Consider the following 18,533-nt stretch of genomic DNA (forward strand, 5'->3'; position numbering starts at 1 on the left):
ATATAAATAATGTAGTAAGTATGACTTGATATAAACTATTAGGCACTTCCATTTTAAAATAAAATAGCTTCTATTTCCATCAGGGTATTTCTAATTTCTGACAGTAAAATATAATAACACAGAATATTGGATATTTCAGTAATGTTCTGTTGCTGTTCAATACTTAACAGGTTTTTTATGATCCATGCGGTTTCCTTGAGAAAAATAGAGACACACTTCCTGCCGATATAGTAGTTGTACTTAGGACATCAGAAAATAAATTGCTGCAGCAACTTTTTTCCAGTCCACTCACTAAAACAGGTAGGATTGCTGTTGGATTGTCTGCATTGGACCCTATAGCCTTTAATGCATCATATATTGTAACTGGATTGTCTGCATGGCACCCTATAGTCTTTAAGGAATCATATACTGGAATTAATATTATTTGAATTTGGTTCCATGGTCATTGAGCAAGCTAGGTTGAGTATTAATGATATTTGTCCTTTTGTTCAAAGCCATAAAATATAAGAATTTTTAATGATAGGTGTCCCATGAAATGGTATGTGAAATTGGAGTATTGTACGCAGTTTTAGGCCCCATACCTCAGGAAGGACGTACCGACCCTGGAATGTGTTCAGAGGAGGTTCACGAGAATGATCTCAGAAATGAAAAGCTTAACTTTTGAGGAACTCTGCGTCTATACTTGATGGAGTTAGGAGGATGAGGTGGTTCTAATTGAAGCATACAGAATACTAAATGGCCTTGACAGAGTGAATGTTGGGAAGCTATTACTATTGGTAGGAAAAATTAGGACCCGAGGGCACAGCCTTAGAAAAAAAAGGAAGATCTTTTAGAACGGTGATAAGGAGAAACTTCTTCAGCCAGAGAGTGGTGAATATTTGAAATTCAGTGCCACAGAAGGATGTGGAGGGCAGGTTATTGAGTACATTTAAAACTGAGATAGATTCTTGAGTATCAAGGTGATCAAGGGTTACAGGGAGAAAGCAGGAGAATAGGATTGAGAAACTTATCAGCCATGATTGAATGGCAGAGCAGATTCGATGGACTGAATGGCCTAATTTCTGCTCCTATGACTTATATATTCCTACAATATGACATGGTATCTGTTGGCTACATGTAAAGATCTTTACAATGAGAGTAATCTGACATGTGGATAGGACAAAATCCCCAGCATCCTTCAGGTGGTTATGTGTACAAATACTGAGAATATGGGTATGTTGTACAGGACCTGAAAAAAACTTGTTAACTTTGACAATACAATTGGAAAATACAATTAAAAATTATGTGATAAAAATTAATTTTGCTCTTAAAATTACTGCCAGTATAGCAGGATTTAATATGTTCAGATGGCAATTGTGCTATTTAAAATCAAATGCTTTTTGGAGAGGTTGAATCAAAATATATTTAAATACATTGACATATTTTTAAAAAGATAGAAATGTTTGATGTTTTAAAAAAACAGTAGTGATTTTGGCAAAATTCTAAAAGCTCTTCCTTTAAATAAATTATAGCCAATGGCAAAATTAGCGTCAAACTTGAAATAACACAAATATTTGATGTTAAAACTAACTCAAAATACAAATATGTATTGAAAAGTAGTTACTACTATTCAGATTATAATTAAAGAAAAATGCTGGATTAAAAACTTGATTAGGAGCAATTGATTTCCTGTAAATAAACAGAATAAGGCTCCATGTAAGATAAACTAGGAGAAAGTGAGGACTGCAGATGATGGAGATCAGAGCTGAAAAGTGCATTGCTGGAAAAGCGCAGCCTGCTCCTTGGATGCTGCCTGACCTGCTGCACCTTTCCAGCAACACCTTTTTCAGCCCCATGTAAGATAAGTCAAGTGAAATAGTTGACACTACTACACAAATAGGGCAGCCTAAAATGGCAGAAATTTGATAGCAGCCAAAATGTACTTTAATACCAGTTGCATCTTTAAAAGAAGAGCATGCAAACTAAGGCATGAACCTTGACAAAAAGTGAGCGTAACCTTGACAAATGATGGATCTAGACTTGGAGAGCAGGAACCCAAAACAAAAGAGGAGCAGTAAATGCAATAAATTAAGCCACAGTAGATAAAGTTAAAAGGGAAAATTTTAATGTCACATGTTTGAAGACTATTGATCTGAATTTTATCCTCAGCCTTGGGACCTATTGTTAGGGCAAGAAGCAGGTCCAAACTTTGCAACTGCTGCTGGTGAATCTAACTCGACATTTTTATCATAGGCAACCTCTTAATTGTCTACTCATCGTTGGTGGGTGGGCTTGTGATGCTGCTGGCTCCATTAGTTGATGGCACACTTAAGTGATTTTTACTGGTCACATTGCTAGATAGCCTTGATTACAAAACTGCAACCTTAGTTTTAGAACTTCAACATGCAGATGACACTTCTGTGTGCTCTCACTCGGAAACCAAACTATAGGTCACCATGGACTCCACTCTCGAAGCATGTGAGAAGACGGGCACCTGATTAAAGACCTGGAAAACCAAGGTCCACTCCCAACTACCTCCAACAGCACAACACCTCAGTACTAACCTCCTTCCCTTAACAAAAGCACCAGGCTACTTCTTGAAAATGTGGACAACTTTCTATGTCTTTAGGGTCCCTCTTATACAAAGGCAGACATAGACAATGAAATTCATAATTTCATGCCTTTGGCTGACTGAGCAATATATTCATAAAATCCTCTAAAACTGGTGGCAGCAAACAAAAAACACCAGCGAAGTAGTACCAGCAATATATTCATAAAATCCTCTAAAACTGGTGGCAAGAAAGTTGATCCAATAGCAGAGTCCTCTCCCAAGTGAATTTGCCCAATTTTGAATTGCTAAACATTCACAACTATCTACACTGGAAGGATTAATGTGATTCATAGGCCTTTCACCATTCTGCTGAAGTAACTGCTCTACTCTGAAATTGATCATGGAGATTCCCAGGAGGACATTGAGAAAATCACTAACATGTCTCCAACGCATCCTTGATATGGTCGAACATCACTTCTAACTTATGGGAAACCCTGACTTGTAACTGGCAAAATGGGGAAGGCTCATTTGGGTTGGCACCAAATACATCAAGAGATTTAGTAGGGAATACGCAGAGGCAAGGTTGAAGCATTAGAGGGAGTACACAAACAATTCATTTACTCAAGCACCTTCAATTACCACCTGTCCTGCATATGGCAGCATCTGCAAATTGTGCATTGGACCAATCAGCCATTTTAGAGCTCATTCAGCCAGACTGGTAGCAAGCCATTCTGAAGGATCTAGCTACTAATGTGGGTTGAATAATTCAAGTAAATGGTCTCATGAGGAAGCTGATTTAATGTTATTAGTAGTACAGTTGATGGTTAGGTCCATGTTTATAACAAAAAAGATAATGGAAATTGTAAGGTTCAAGCTTTGCTTGAAACATTTTCATCACTTGATTTTTTGAAATTCCCAGGGAAATTCCAGGGTTATTGTTGAAATGTGCTCTATGTTGTAACATGATTAAGGTGAACAGACTCTGCAAAATTATTCGACAGTCACAACAGAACTATATAATTTTTACAAAAAGCAGGCAAAGGAAATCTTTCCCTTTAGAATTTTCAAATTATGAAATGCAAGGTTGACTATTTCTCAAGAGTTTTCAAACTAATGGTAATTGCACTGCATTGCTCATTTTGTTGTTAGAAATTGCCAGTCAATTATGCAGCTCAAGAGGAACAAGCAATATTCTTTTTGCCCTATTACACAAAAATTTCTAATTACAATTGCAATATTATAAGCACTAAAAGTGTGTCGAATTTATTTATTTACACTATATTAAATCAGTATTAGAGGTGGTTACTCTTCCATCCAAGAATGTTTTGGCTGACAACCATCTCTTCCTTATATTAAATCACCTCCTGTATGCTTTTGTGGATGCAGAAAAAGTGCATTGCCTCAGTCTCTCAGCAGCTCTCTGAATCTTAAAAAAAATGACAATTCTAGGATCCTCAGCAGTTTGGCTGAAGTAGATTTAACGTTTGTGTTCAACTTACAGCTATGTTATTGGCTTTTTGTAATGCATTAGTTTCAAGAATTAATTCAAAATTCTCATTAATTCAAAACTCTCATTAATTCAAAACTTCCTTAATGTTTTCTCTTTATTTGTGAACAGATAAAACCTGATTGATAATGAAAACAATTGTGCGTATTTGCATGAAAACAGAAATTGCTGGAAAAGCTTTCTGTTTTGTTTCTGATTTACAGCATCTGCAGTTCTTTCGATTTTTAATTGTATATATTTGCAATTAATTGCATTTAATTGTATACATGACTCTGAGTAATAAATGACATCTGCCTCTTGTGCTTTTTCCTGGTATAAGAGGGAGACAGCATTTTTAAATAACCTACATGTTAATTAATTGTCTTAATATCAGAGTAAGTAAACCTAAAATAAAATATTTGACAATTATTTATTGCATAACAGAGTATAGGAAAGCAAAATCTTTGGCCATACTTCATACATTGACACAGTTACAATGTCTAGAGTGGAGTGGTGCTGGAAAAGCACAGCAGATCAGGCAGCATCCAAGGAGTAGGAAAATCGACGTTTTGGGAAAAAGCCCTTCATCAGGATTGATTCCTGATGAAGTGCTTTTGCCCGAAACGTTGATTTTCCTACTGCTTGGATGCCGCCTGACCTGCTGTGCTTTTCTAGCACCACTCTAATTTTGACTCTAATCTCCAGCATCTGCACTCCTCACTTTCGCCTCGTTACAATGTCTATGCCAGTTAGTATTCCTAGTTATATCTTGCAGACCACAATCTATACCCTAGGTCTCACTCAGTTAAGTTGTTCCTATTATTCTAATGAAAGGATGGATGTATGTGGACCTATCCTCAAACATTGTATAATACATAATAATCTGTTTTCTGTCTATTTACTGTTAAACCATGTAATTGTGCATAATAGCCTTCTGTTTCCCTTTTAGCCACCTGTGCTACCCCCTTTCTACTTAGAACATAATCAATATTGTTGCTCCCCTGAGGGAGCACATTTTTATCATACTGAGGACACTTCAGTGCACATGTATGAATCGAAGGGAAGAATTGACAGTGAACAAGTGCATTCGAGCATTCATGAAGATGTTTTATCTGGATGAATTAGTAATCTAAGCATTTCTATTTTTAAAAATAGCTGTCCATCATTTGTGGAATTAAAAGAAAATTAATTAACCCTTATGCTTCATTCTGACATTCCCACTTCACAGCTTTTTGATATAGCAACACATTAATTATGCTGCCCATTTGATTAGCTTGTTCTGAAGTTTACTTTAAAACAATTCTGTTAACATTTCTCATATATTTCGTTCCTTGTTCATCACCACTGACACCAGTATTATTTGAAACCTTATAGCTTGAACCTACTTCTGTGTCCAACTATTCCTAGCTACTTCATCAATTACCATCCTACTTTATAAAGTCAAAAGTGGGATTATTCACAGTGTTAAATCTATTTGCAATTTCTCTGATGACGAAGCATCCTGTGCCTGTAGGCAATAAGGCTGGATTACCTTCAGGCTTGGGCAAGTAAGTGACTAATATTTGCACTACATATGTGTCAGGTAACTATCAGGCAGCAGTTACTGAACTCTTCATGTGAACACCTTAAGGCCAGCATTGGTCAGGAACCAGCTATATAAATTCCATAGCTACTGGAGAAAATCAAAGACTGGGTATTCTGTTGTGTGTGGCTCATGTTCTGATGCCTAAAAGTTTACAATCTTCAAGGCAGAAGTCTTAAGTGGCAGAGTGGCTCGAATCAACAAATTACTCCTTGATCTATCTGCCTCAACATTTTTGTCATATTCTCCTTCTTTAAGTATGTCAATTTATAATCCCTTCAAATGTCAATTGAAATTCTCATTCTCTATTACACTACAAGAATATCTTTTCTGCTTTTTCCCTCAGCTACAGCACTGAGCAACCATTATCTTAAGTGATTTCAATTTCCTTTTTAACTTACCATGCTATTTGTCCTCTGAGATCATTGCCTTCCTGTTCTCTCCCTTACTATTCCTTAAATTAAACGTTCCAACCGTTTTCAGTCTTTCCTTAATCTTATTACCTTACATGCCTCACTGCTCCCAACATGTCAATCACAAGTAAGGCCAATAAATCCTTGCATTATTGTATAGCCACACATCTTTGTTCCCCTTTCCAACTTTGGTTCTTTCGGCATCTGTGGCCTGCTCTGCATTGGAGAAACCAAACTCAGACTGGGTGACTGCTTTGCGGAAAATCTCCGGTCCGTTTGCAAGCTTTACCCTGACATTCCCATGGCTGGTTATTTTAACACAGCATCATGTTCGCATGCTCACTTGTCTATCCTTGGCATGTGGCAATGCTCCAGCGAATCACAGCATAAACTGGAAGAACAACATCTCGTTTTCAGACTAGGCACTTTATAACCTTCTGGACCTTCAGATTGTGAACCCACTCCCATTCCTTCCCTTTCTTTGGGCATTGTTTGTTGTGTTGCAATCTCTGTCACTATATTGTCTCTCCCCTTCCCCTACTCCACAGTCTGTTTTCTCCTGTTTGGCATTGAGACACACCATTATTCTGCTATCCTCACATTCCAATCAGTTAATCAGCACTATCAGCAACCTCTTCCTCTCCAGGACCCCATGTCCACACCCCGCTCCCCCACCCCCCTTGACAAACTATAGCATAAATGCTGCGCCCTTCACACTACATGTTGACTCTGGTGAGTCATCTAGACTCGAAACGTTAGCTTGCTCGCTCACAATGGATGCTGCCTGATCGGCTGTGATTTCCAGCATTTTTTGTTTTCAGTCGTTCTCCACCTGTCACTGTGACAAAAAGATTTCTAAAATTCACTTCCAACTGCATTTTCCATCCACAGCAATCACTCTTGATTCACTGTTAATCTACTCGGTCATACCCTTGCCTCTGTATTTGATACCCGAGTGGCTTTCAAAACTGCAAATGAAGTGCCCTGCTGTTTCTGCTGTTGCAACCACCTTCTTGAGGAAATTAGGAATGGGCAATAAATGCTGGTCAGGTCTGTTGCACCCATGTTTGTTATCTGCTTTCTTAAGTGCAAGAGATGCAGACTTGAATGTATATGACAGATAATTGGTTTAGCCATTGTTACTTATATGACTAGACCCCATGAAACAATATTGGGTTCACCTCTCCTCTGCCACCATTTAAAAGATTCAACCTAGAATGCAGAGATTCCTGGCTTCTTTTCTCCATTCGGCCCCTCTCTCTCTTATTGGACCAAGTTTCCTCCTTCCCTGGTACTGATCTTGCATCTTTCTCCAGTTTCTTTTCAATCGCATCTCATGTCTTCCATTAACTCTTTTGTTTATGAAACCCACTTCATGCTTCTCAACCCCACCCTTGGTATTCTGCTGACAACCAAACTTCCCTTTTTGGTCCCTATGTTAGCACATGCTATTAATGGTTCATCTTAAGTATCCTCCCCTGTCATGCTTATATCTGGGGTCATAATTTCTCTCCTCAAGAAAGAACCTTTGGTCTTTTCTTGCAAACAATAGCCCTACATCCAATTTCCCATTCCTCTTCAGAGCTATCACATGTGCTTCCAAATCTACATCCACCTTTCCCAGGACTCTACAGGTCAATCCCTCAAAATAGGTTTCTTTCTCTGTCACAGTATTAATATAACTCTGATCAAAGTCACAAATGACATCTTCTCTAACTGTAATCATCGTAAACTATTCCTCCATGTCCTTCTCAAACTGCCGACAGCCTTTTGGAGTGGACCATTCTATCATCTCCCAGCACCTCACTGCCATTAGCCAGTTGGATGGGATTGTATTTGGCAGATTTAATTCTTAGCTATCAGTCTTAGCTAAATAATTACTTGTAGTAGCTTCTCTTCCTGTACCTCCTCTATGACTTTCTGGTGTCACCCAGGTATGAATCCCTGGTTCCCTCCTATTTCTCTTCTGCACGCTGCTCCTCAACAGCAATAGGTTTCAAGTAGATGGTGAAAAAACCCAATTTCACCTTACCCTCGCTTCACTTGACTTCTCCACTGCCTACATATTGTCAAATTATCTTGCCATAATATAAATGTCAATTTCAGTTTTAATACCTTTACTCTTGGTCTATATTATTTTCCATAACTATTCAAATTTAATGCAATTATTATCATTACCACTAAGATGCTCTTCAACTGATGCCGCAGCCATCTGTCCAGATTCATTCCCTAAAACTTAGTCCAGTCGTGCCTTTCTCTTGTTAGTTGTGTTTCATGCTGATTAAAAAGAATATCATAAATACACTTTAAGAATTTTGTGCTCTCTGTATGTTTTATATTCATTCTTGTTATGTTAGGGCAATCCTACTCTCTCTGCCTTTCTGGCTTTCTCTGATTCTTTGAAGTTCTATGTATACTGACAGCAGTATGATTGCCCTCAGTACAACCTACATTTGTACTTCATTTGATGCTCCTTATAGAACACCATCCCTCTTCACAGCTGAGATTGTTTTCTTAACCACCACCACCCCTCCATTTTTATTTCCCTCAACAGTCTGCCTGAAAACCATGTAACCAGAAATAATTAGAAAAAAAAACCTAATGACCTTTGTATGGAACATAAACAATATAAATAATTCTCATAATTTTGCTGTCCTGAACAACTGTATGTTGATAACACGTGTTTCTGAACAATTTGACTTGAAGTTCTTTAACCACCAGCAAGTATATGGGTTAAAATGCTCATTTTGTAATAGACATGGCTTTATTGTCAATGCAGACAAGGTGTATTCTGATGATAGTGCAGATGATCTGATGAGGGATGTGATATTTTTGTTTTGTCACTTCAATGATTTCAGGACAAGTTATATTTTCAGTTGCAATTTACATACTTTGCACATTTGCAAAATAAAACATTTCTGGCTTAGGACTTAGACATACACCATTGTCTTGCCTATCTGACAAACTAACTTAGGAATGTAGTGGTTCCTTGTCAACCCACGAGTAGGAACCAAGGTTGATGAAGTGACCAGACGTATTTGCATTTCTCTCTAAGCTTTCAGATCATAAAAAGTATTATAAAACTTTGGTGCTTCATGTTGCAAAGAGTTTGGTCCTTTTTCTGTAATGTGTGCATGGTTCCTGCCACAAAAAAAATGTCAGACCTATTTATTCTTGACCATTACTTTTCAGAACCTTTTGACTTCAGCCACTCTTGTCCCTGCAGTGTTCTGAGTCAAAATATTCTACAGCGGCTTTGTAACATCCTTGATCCTGATAGAAGGAAAGCAACATGCCATGATAAAGTTATATCCGTGACTACAGAAATGTCTACCTGTTCTCCTAATTATTGAATAAAAGCTGACATTGTCAGTAACATCCACATCCTGAGAATTACTTCACAAAACGCAATATCCTCTTTCCTTTTTCTGACTTTGTTAGTTAAGCACTTCAACCCATTTCTTTGATTCAGTGACACATGTGACTTCAATATCAACTGAATTTTTGTCAATGATGTTGCAAGACATTAATGCATGTTAACCTCATTATACAGAGTCAATACTTGCATTGTCCAGAAAATTAATCTTAATTAATGAATTTTTATGCATTTTTATTGTGTGCTGTAGTAGCTTGGTAAGCATGCAAATATTTTGAACTATACAGCAGTCATATCAAAAACTGAACTTGCAGTGAAAATTCAGCAGGTCTGGCAGCACCTGTGGAGGAGAGAAAACAATATTAACATTTGGGCCCAGTGACCCTTCTTTCAATAACCCAAAACATTAACTCTGCTTTCTCTCCACAGATGCTGCCAGACCTACCGAGTTTTCACAGCAATTTCTGTTTTTGCTTCTGATTTTCAATATCCACAGTTTTTGAATTTATTTTGATTTTGTGGTCATATCCATCATTATACAGTTAGCATGGTTTTGTGCAAGGAAAGTCATGGATGACAAATTTATTACAAATATTTGAAGATACAGAAAGGAAAGTGGATAAGGAGGATCCAGTCAAGGTAGTGTATTTGGATTTCCAAAGGGCACTCAAAAGGTGAAATTGTGATGAAGTGGTAATATCACTTGACTAGTAATTGACAGACCCAAGTAACCCAAATGTGGCACTATGGGTTAAAATTCAACCATGGCAGCTGGAGGAACTTCAGTTTAACTGAATAAAATATAGAATATATATTCTACTCCCTGTAATGGTGAAACAAATATTGACTGTAAAACCCTTCTGGTTCACTAATCATCTTTAGGAGAGAATACCCATTTGGCTTACATATGACTCCAGACTTACACAATGTGATTGACTCTTAACTGTCCTCTAGAATGACCCAGTTAGCTATTCCATTAATGGGCAATTAGGGATAGGCAACAAATGCTGACATTGCAAGCAATGCTCACATCCCATGAAAGAAAAGGTGCCACATGGGCGTTTGCTACTCAAGCTAAGAGTTTGTTGTGTTGGTGGTAACTATATTTGCATAGATCGAGGACTGATTAACAAGAAACAGACAATCAGGATAATGGATGTTACATTCTGCTTCTACTGTTCCTCAGTTTTGGGGGATAGACCTAGACCTTTATTGTCTACAGGAGTAGTGCCAGAAGACTGGAGGATAGCGAGTGTTGTTCCCTTGTTCAAGAAGGAGAGTTGAGACACCCTGGTAATTATATGCCTGTCAGCCTTATTTTGGTTGTGGGTAAGGTGTTGGAAAAGGTTATAAGAGATAGGATTTATAATAATCTAGAAAGGAATAATTTGATTAGGGATAGTCAACGCAGTTTTGCGATGGGTAGGTCATGCTTCACAAATCTTACTAAGTTCTTTGAGAAGGTGACCAAACAGATGGATGAGCATAAGCTGTTTGATGTGGTGTACATCGATTTCAGTAAGGCAATTGATAAGATTCCCCACTGTAGGCTATTGCACAAAATACAAAGGCATGGGATTGAGGGTGGTTTAGTGATTTGGATCAGAAATTGGCTAGCTGAAAGAAGACAGTGTGGAAATGTTCATCCTGGAGTTCAATTACTAGTGGTATCACAAGGATCAGTTTTGGGTCCACTGCTGGTTGTCATTTTTATAAATGACCTAGATGACACTAAGGTCGGTAGAGTTGTGGATAGTGCAGAAAGATGTTGTAGGTTACAGAGGGACATAGATAAGCTGCAAAGTTGGGCTGAGAGGTGGTAAATGGAGTTTAATGAAGAAAAGTGTGAGGTGATTCACTTTGGAAGGAGCAACAGGAATGCAGAGTACTGGGCGAATGGTAAGATTCTTGGTAGTGTAGATGAGCAGAGGGATCTCTGTGTCCATGTACATAGATCCCTGAAAGTTGCCTCCCAGATTAATAGGCTTTTTAAGAAGGTGTGTTAGCTTTTGTTGGTAGAGGGACTGAGTTTCAGAACCATGAGGTCATGCTGCAGCTGTGCAAAACTGTGGTGCGCAGCCGCACTTGGAGTATTGCATACAGTTCTGGTGACTGCATTATTGGAAGGATGTGGAAGCTTTGGAAAGGGTTCAGAGGATATTTACTAGAATGTTGCCCAGTGTGGAGGGAAGGTCTTACAAGGAAAGGCTGAGTGACTTGAAGCTATTTTCGTTAGAGAGAAGGAGGTTGAGAGGTGACTTAATTGAGACATATAAGATAATCAGAGGGTTAGATAGGGTGGAGAGTGAGAACCTTTTTCTTCAGATGGTGATGGCTCACATGAGGGGACATAGCTTTAAATTGAGGGGTGAAAGATATAGGACAGATGTCAGACATAATTTCTTTACTCAGCGTAATAGGGGTGTGGAATTCATTGCCTGCAACAACAGTACACTCGCCAACTTTAAGAGCGTTTAAATGGTCATTGGATAAACATATGGATGAAAATGGAATAGTGTAGGTTAGATGGGCTTTAGATTGGTTTCACTGGTCAGCGCAACATTGAGGGCCAAAGCGTCTGTACTGCGCTGTAATGTTCTATGTTCTGTGTTCTATTGTCAATCAAATGGGTTGCTTTGGATGGTGTCAAGGTTCTTGAGTGTTGTTGGAGCTGCATTCACCCAAGACAGTGTTTTGTAGATAATAGACAGGCTTTGGGAAGTCAGAATATGAAGTACTCACCAGAGGATTCTGAGCCTGTGACCTACTTTTGTAGCTACAGCATTTACATGGCCAATCGAGTTCTGTTCTGGTCAATGGTAAACACAAAGATGTTCATGGTGGTGGATTTAGTTCTGGTAATGCCATAAAGTGTCAAGTAGAGTTGGTTGGATTCTGTGTTATCAGAGATGGTTACTGCCTGACTCTGTGAATGTTGCTTGCCACTTATTAGCCAGAATGCTATCCAGGTCTTGCTGTATTGGGCATGGATTGCTTCAGTATCTGAGGAATCATGAATAGTGTTGAACATTGTGCAATTGTCAGTGAACACCCCACTTCTGACCTTTTGATTGAAGGAAGTAATTGATACAGCAACTGAAGATGGTTTGGTGTAGGGCACCATGCTGAGGCACTCCTGCAGTGATTTTTTATGCCTGAGATGATTAATGTCAAATAACAACCACCATCTTCCTTTGTGCTAGATATGACACAAACCAGAGGATGGATTCTCAGTGAGGTTTTGCTAGCCCTCTATGCCTATACTGTTCAAAAAGACTTTAATATTAGGAGCACCTACTCTCACCTCCCCTCTAGAGTTCACGTCCTTTCTCCATTTTTAGACCAAGTCTGTATTATTGTTGTGATCTACTGAGATAAAGGGATATAGAAAGTGAAGAGGTAGAAGTTAGACAGATGGACTATAATGTGGGGTCATCCACTTCGGGAGAAAATTTAGGAAAGCAGAATCTTATTTAAATTGAGCCCATGTTCATCACCATTTTCCTAGCTCTATTGAAATGAGTTTAAACTAACTTGACAGAAGGATAAGGACCAGGAGGCAAACCAAGATGCTCAAAGATGTTGGAGAGACAGCTGGCATGAGAGGAAAACAATATTAAGGGTGGTGTCAGAGAATGAAAGAATGCAGCAGGGCTTAAATAATGTTTGTTGGACATACATGTGAACTTATGGAATTTTGGTCCGTAAGGTTGGTGAACTACAACTGCAAGCAACTATGTGCGAATGTGATGTTGTAGTGATGGATCAGCAAAGGGTCTCAAACTGAAACATTGACTTCTCCTGCTGCTGCCTGGCTTGCAGTGTTCTTCCAGCTTCCTGTTTGTCTACTTTGGATTCCAGCATCTGCAGTTTTTTTTGCCTCCAACAAAGAGTATAGCTGGGTATTAAATATTCTGGTTACAAGGGACTCAAGGTGATTTCAAAGAAAAGAAAGGAGGAAAGGTTGGCAGTTTTTGCTAATGAAAATATTACAATGCTGAAGGCGGAGTATGTCTAGATGGATCAATGACAGGTTAAAGCTAAGACAAAATAGAAGTATCACTGTATGTTTTCTATAGACTGCCATCAAGTGAGAAAGAAATAGATGAAAAAAATTCAAGGAAGTTATGGAGAGAAGCCAAAACGTGCCTCACAGCGCCAGAGACCCGGGTTCAATTCCCGCCTCAGGCGACTGTTTAGGGTTTGCACATTCTCCCCGTGTCTGTGTGGGTTTCCTCCAGGTGCTCCGGTTTCCTCCCATAGCCCAAAAAATGTGCAGGTTAGGTGAATTGGCCATGCTAAATTGTCCATAATGTTAGGTAAAGGGATAAATGTAGGGGAATGGAATTGGGGGTGGATTGCGCTTCGGCGGGTCAGTGTGGACTTTTGGGCCGAAGGGCCTGTTTCCACACTGTAAGTAATCTAGTCTAAACAAAAACTATAGAATAGTGATAATGGAGGACTTTAGTGTTCTGAATATAGACTGGATCACAGAAGGCTTCAATACCTAACTATCCATTAAAGGGTGCAATTATTAACTCTGATTGATCTCTTAGTTCTGCAACACTGTTTTCAATCAAAATCAGCATCCAGATTGGCTTGCCTTTCTGATTTTTGAACCTGATAAAGTGACCAATATGTTTGTTTCTGAAGATATTCTGAAGGCCTATCAGAATAAAAGACATGAATTAATGCACTGCATTGCTCATAATCAGGCAAACAATGCTTACAAAGGTACATGGGATATTGGCCCTTAAATTATATTACTTCTGGACTGCAATTATCAGCTGTTCAATAGTTTGGCATTTTGTAATTCATGGCCTTTACTTGATACAATTCAAAACTCAAAGCATATTAATTAACTTCTGTCTAGTAAACTGAAAATTGTATTCTTGCATTTTGCAGAAGCAGCTAACAGAAACCAGATTCAGCCTGAGTGTGCAGCATACATCAATATAGAATTAAAAAGACAGAAATGCTTCATCGCACAGTGCAATGTACAATCAATCAGATTTTCCTTTGGGTGTATGGCTGTATACTTCAGCATTTTACTGTTTCTGTTCATCAACATTTTTGGTTAATCTGAAGTTTAATTAGTAATTTTGAATAAAGTCTGCCAGATTCCTACCAGATTGTATCTGAATACTAACTGAAACAAGTTCACGTGGGATCATGAAAATCTACAGAGACAGGCTTTTTGATTGATTGTGTTTGTACGAATTGAAAATGAGTTATCCAGCATCATGTCATTTCCCAGCTTTTGGTCTATAGCTCTATAAGTTGCAGCACTCTCAGCATATTCATGTGCTTTATAAAATATGATGTAGGTTTCTGCCTCTACCATCCTCCAGAGTTCCATACCTAACCCCCTCTGGTTTACTCCTAACCTCATCTCCAATCCTTGTACCATTTGAATGCATGGCCATGGCTATTGATGTCTTTGTTGAAGATAAAATATACAGTCTGCCCACTCTACTTAGATTCCTCATGTTTTAATAACACATTTGTACATACGCTAATTTATTTTTGTATCAGGCCCTAGGATGCCCTGTAATTCCATACTTGGAATACTGCGGGTATTTTCCTATTTTCCTAACTTATAGTTATATCAGCTTTTTAATTAATGTGAGAAAATAGTGGAAAATGTATCAGACATAAGTGTGTTAGGGTGAGTTTAAATAATGACAGTTTTTGAATTTAGGTTTCCAAGTCATGGTTTATAAAGCTCAGTTTGCTATAGGTATATATTGTTTCATAATTCTTAATCCCAAATAATTGAGTTAAATAATGTCATTGTATTTTTAATCTTTTAGCAGCACTTTTCTCAACAATATTCCTTGTCTCAGGATATCTTTGCAAGAGTTCCTCAGGGTCGTGTCATTGGCCTAACAATCTTCAACAGCTTCATCAATGACCTTGCCTCCATCATTAGGTCAGAAGTGGAATGTTCGCTGATAATTGCACAATATTCAGCACCATTTGTGACTCCTCAGATACTGATGTAGTCCATGTTTATATGCAACAGGATTTGAACAATATCTAGGCCTTGGGCTGAAAAGTGGCAAGTAAGATTCATGCCACACAAATGCTGGGAAACGACCATCTCTAATTACAAACAGACCAACCACAGCCCTTGACATGACCATCACTGAATCCCCCACTATCAACATCCTTAAGGTTATCATTGACCACCAACTCAACTGGATTCTTCATTTAAATACAGTGACTACAAGAGCAGGTCAGAGGCTAGGAATACTCACACAGTGATTATCACACCTCTTGACTCCCCAAAGCCTGTCCAACATCTACAAGGCACAAATCAAGATGGAATACGCCCACCTTGCCTGGATTGGTGCAGTTCCAAAAACACTCAAGAAGCTTGACACCATCCTGGACAAAGCATCCTACTTGGTTGGCACCACACCCACAAACATCCACTCCCTCCATCACTGACACTCAGCACACATTGCTGCTCCTGTCTTCAGGATGCATTGTAGAATTTCACTAAAGATCCTTAGATTGCGCCTTCCAAATCCGCAACCACTTTCATCACGAAGGACAAAGAAAAAGATACATGGGAACACCACCAGATCCAAGTTTTCTCTGAGCCACTCATATTTTTGACTTGGAAATAAATCACGATTCCTTCTCTGTCCTGGATCAAAATCCTGGAATTTCTTCCAAACAGCCTATGGACTGGAGTGGTTTAAGTAGGCAGCTCACTGCCACCATTTTTCCATGGACAACTAAGGATGAGCAATAGATGCTGGCCAGTCAGCAATGCCCACATCCCACGAATGACTTTTTAGAAAGGTCCTTGATTGTATCATCTCTGCTTTCTGCATTGAATAATTTTCACCACCTTTTATAAAGGCATCTCCCACAAATGGATATTCTCATGTCATTTCAGGTGCATTGCATAATGGTCAAGATTTTAGTCCTTCACTTGTTTACCTTATTTTATCAACTTAAATGAGCATATAGTGCCCACTACAATTATCAAACATAGTTTAGTGCAATTATTGATAGATTCAGAATTGTGCATAATCTTTTATCAACTTTCTGTCCTTCAAAAACATCAATTTTCTTGAGATTTAGGTATTGATCTTTCACATCTTGTGTGGGTTGCTTTGAAGTTGTCAGAATAGACAGAACATATTGTTAGCATAATTATTGAAGAAGACTGCTTGGCTTTGCAAATTACCAAAGTGTTCAAAGATATAAGGATATAATTATATTTGTTTTGATACTACTTTTGTGGGTTGATGGTATTCTTTGTAAGATGAAACGTAAGAGAATCTGGTGCTAAATGCATTCGTTATGGAGCATCAGTGTAAAGGAAAGCTAAAAAAGAAAATAGTTGAGTGCTAAAGAGGAATAAAAATATAGCTGAGAGAGAGAGAGAGACAAAAAAAAATTTTTTTGTTCTTGTACCAGGAATGGTGACTTTGGTATTATTGGAAAGTGATGTCTTAGTCATTCCAAAAGTCAATAATTTCCTCCTTTTTCTAAGATAGGACGGAAGAAATAAATAAAATTAATGACCGAGATATGAACAGTTTGAATGTCAGATGTCAAGAAAGTAATTTTATATTATATAAAGTATCCTGGTGTAGTAGGTGTTGGTGTCATTCAAAAAGCAAAAAACTATCTTATAGGACTGAATTAAGCTTTTGATAAGTGCATACTGTAAATGTCTAAATAATGAGAGAAGTGGATATGACACTTGTAAATGTAAGGCTGTATTGCTTATTCAGTCACTGAGTTGATAAAGGACAGAAGATTTATTGTGACTAGTATCTTAAAACTAATTGCCATCCATCCTCATTGACATATCAGCTTCAGGTTTCAGGTAGTGTGTCAAATAGCTGAGTGTTGTTGGAATCAATGAGAGCGTAATCCAAACAATGGGCATTCAATGTATTTAGAAGCATTTGGGTGGTCAAATCATTCAACTCCTACTCAGGCAGCAATTTCTACATGTCAGGAACATAGTTCATAGCCAGTAGTTAAGATATAGGATCCAAGGTTGGTTACTATTATTCCACTCAGGTGCTCCAGCAAGGCACCCTATACATGATAATGTACACTAAAACATGCAAATAATTTTTCCTATTCATTCATTGGATGTGAGTGATGCTGGTATCACTAGTTCATCTTTGTTGCATTTGAGAACGTGATGATGAGTTGCCTTCTTAAACTGATGCAGTCCATTTGTTTTAGGTATATCCACAATTCATTAGGGATGGAGTTCCAGGAGTTTGACCAAGTAACACTGAAGGAACAATGGTATATTTCCAAGTTGGCATGATGAGTGGTTTGGAGGGGAACTTACAGTTAGTAGTGTTCCTATGTATTTGTAGCAATTGTGGGTTTAGAATGTGTTGGTGAATTCTGCACTGCATTTTGTACATGGTGTATATTGCAGCTACTGAATGTCAGTGCTGAAAGGAATGAATGTTTGTGGCTGTGTTACCAATCCAGAGGGTTGCTTTGTCGTGGATGGCATCAAGCTTCTTGAATATTGTTGGAGTTGCCGTCATCCAGGCAAGTTGGAAATATTCCATCATACTCCTGACTTGTGTCTTGTAGATGGTGGACTGTCTTTGGGGAGAAGCAAGTGCTGCAGGACTCCTAGACCTGCTCTTCTGGCTACTGTATTTATATGACTAATCCTGATCATTTTCTGGTCTACACTAACTCTCTGTATGTTGATAGTGGGGGATTCAGTGATAACTATGTTGTTGAATGTCAAGGGGAGAAGGCTAGAATTTTTTGTTAAAAATTGTCATTTCCTTACAACTCTGTGCATTACGGTTACTTGCCACTGGTCAGTGCAAGTTTGGATAATGTCTAGATTTTGCTCTTTTTGGACATGAGCTGCTTCAGTATTTGACGAGTCATAAATGGAGCTAAGCATGAATTATCAGAGAACATCCCCACTTCTGATCTAATGATGAGGGAAGGTCATTGATGAAGCAGCTAAAAATGCTTGGATCAAGACACTACTCTGAGGAACCCCTGTAGAGATGTTCTAGAGCTGAAATGACTGACCTTCAATAGCTATAATTATTATTATTTGTGCCAAATATGACTCTGACTGTCAGAGATTTTTCCTCCTGATTCCTATTGACTCCAGTTTTCCT

At 38.3% G+C, this 18,533-nt stretch overlaps 1 protein-coding gene across 7 annotated transcripts in view; it reads left to right on the forward strand.

Moving 5' to 3' along the window:
• Nucleotides 1-18,533, forward strand: part of myo3b (myosin IIIB) — a 586,128-nt gene that overhangs the window by 265,914 nt on the left and 301,681 nt on the right. For all 7 annotated transcript variants that reach the window (XM_072579295.1, XM_072579293.1, XM_072579296.1 and 4 more), the window contains one exon: nt 171-300. In XM_072579295.1, coding sequence (XP_072435396.1) covers nt 171-300 — 130 coding nt within the window. The remainder of the gene's footprint in view (nt 1-170; nt 301-18,533) is intronic.

This window comes from Chiloscyllium punctatum, chromosome 10 (genome assembly GCF_047496795.1).
Source record: "Chiloscyllium punctatum isolate Juve2018m chromosome 10, sChiPun1.3, whole genome shotgun sequence".
In the NCBI taxonomy this organism is placed as follows: domain Eukaryota; kingdom Metazoa; phylum Chordata; class Chondrichthyes; order Orectolobiformes; family Hemiscylliidae; genus Chiloscyllium; species Chiloscyllium punctatum.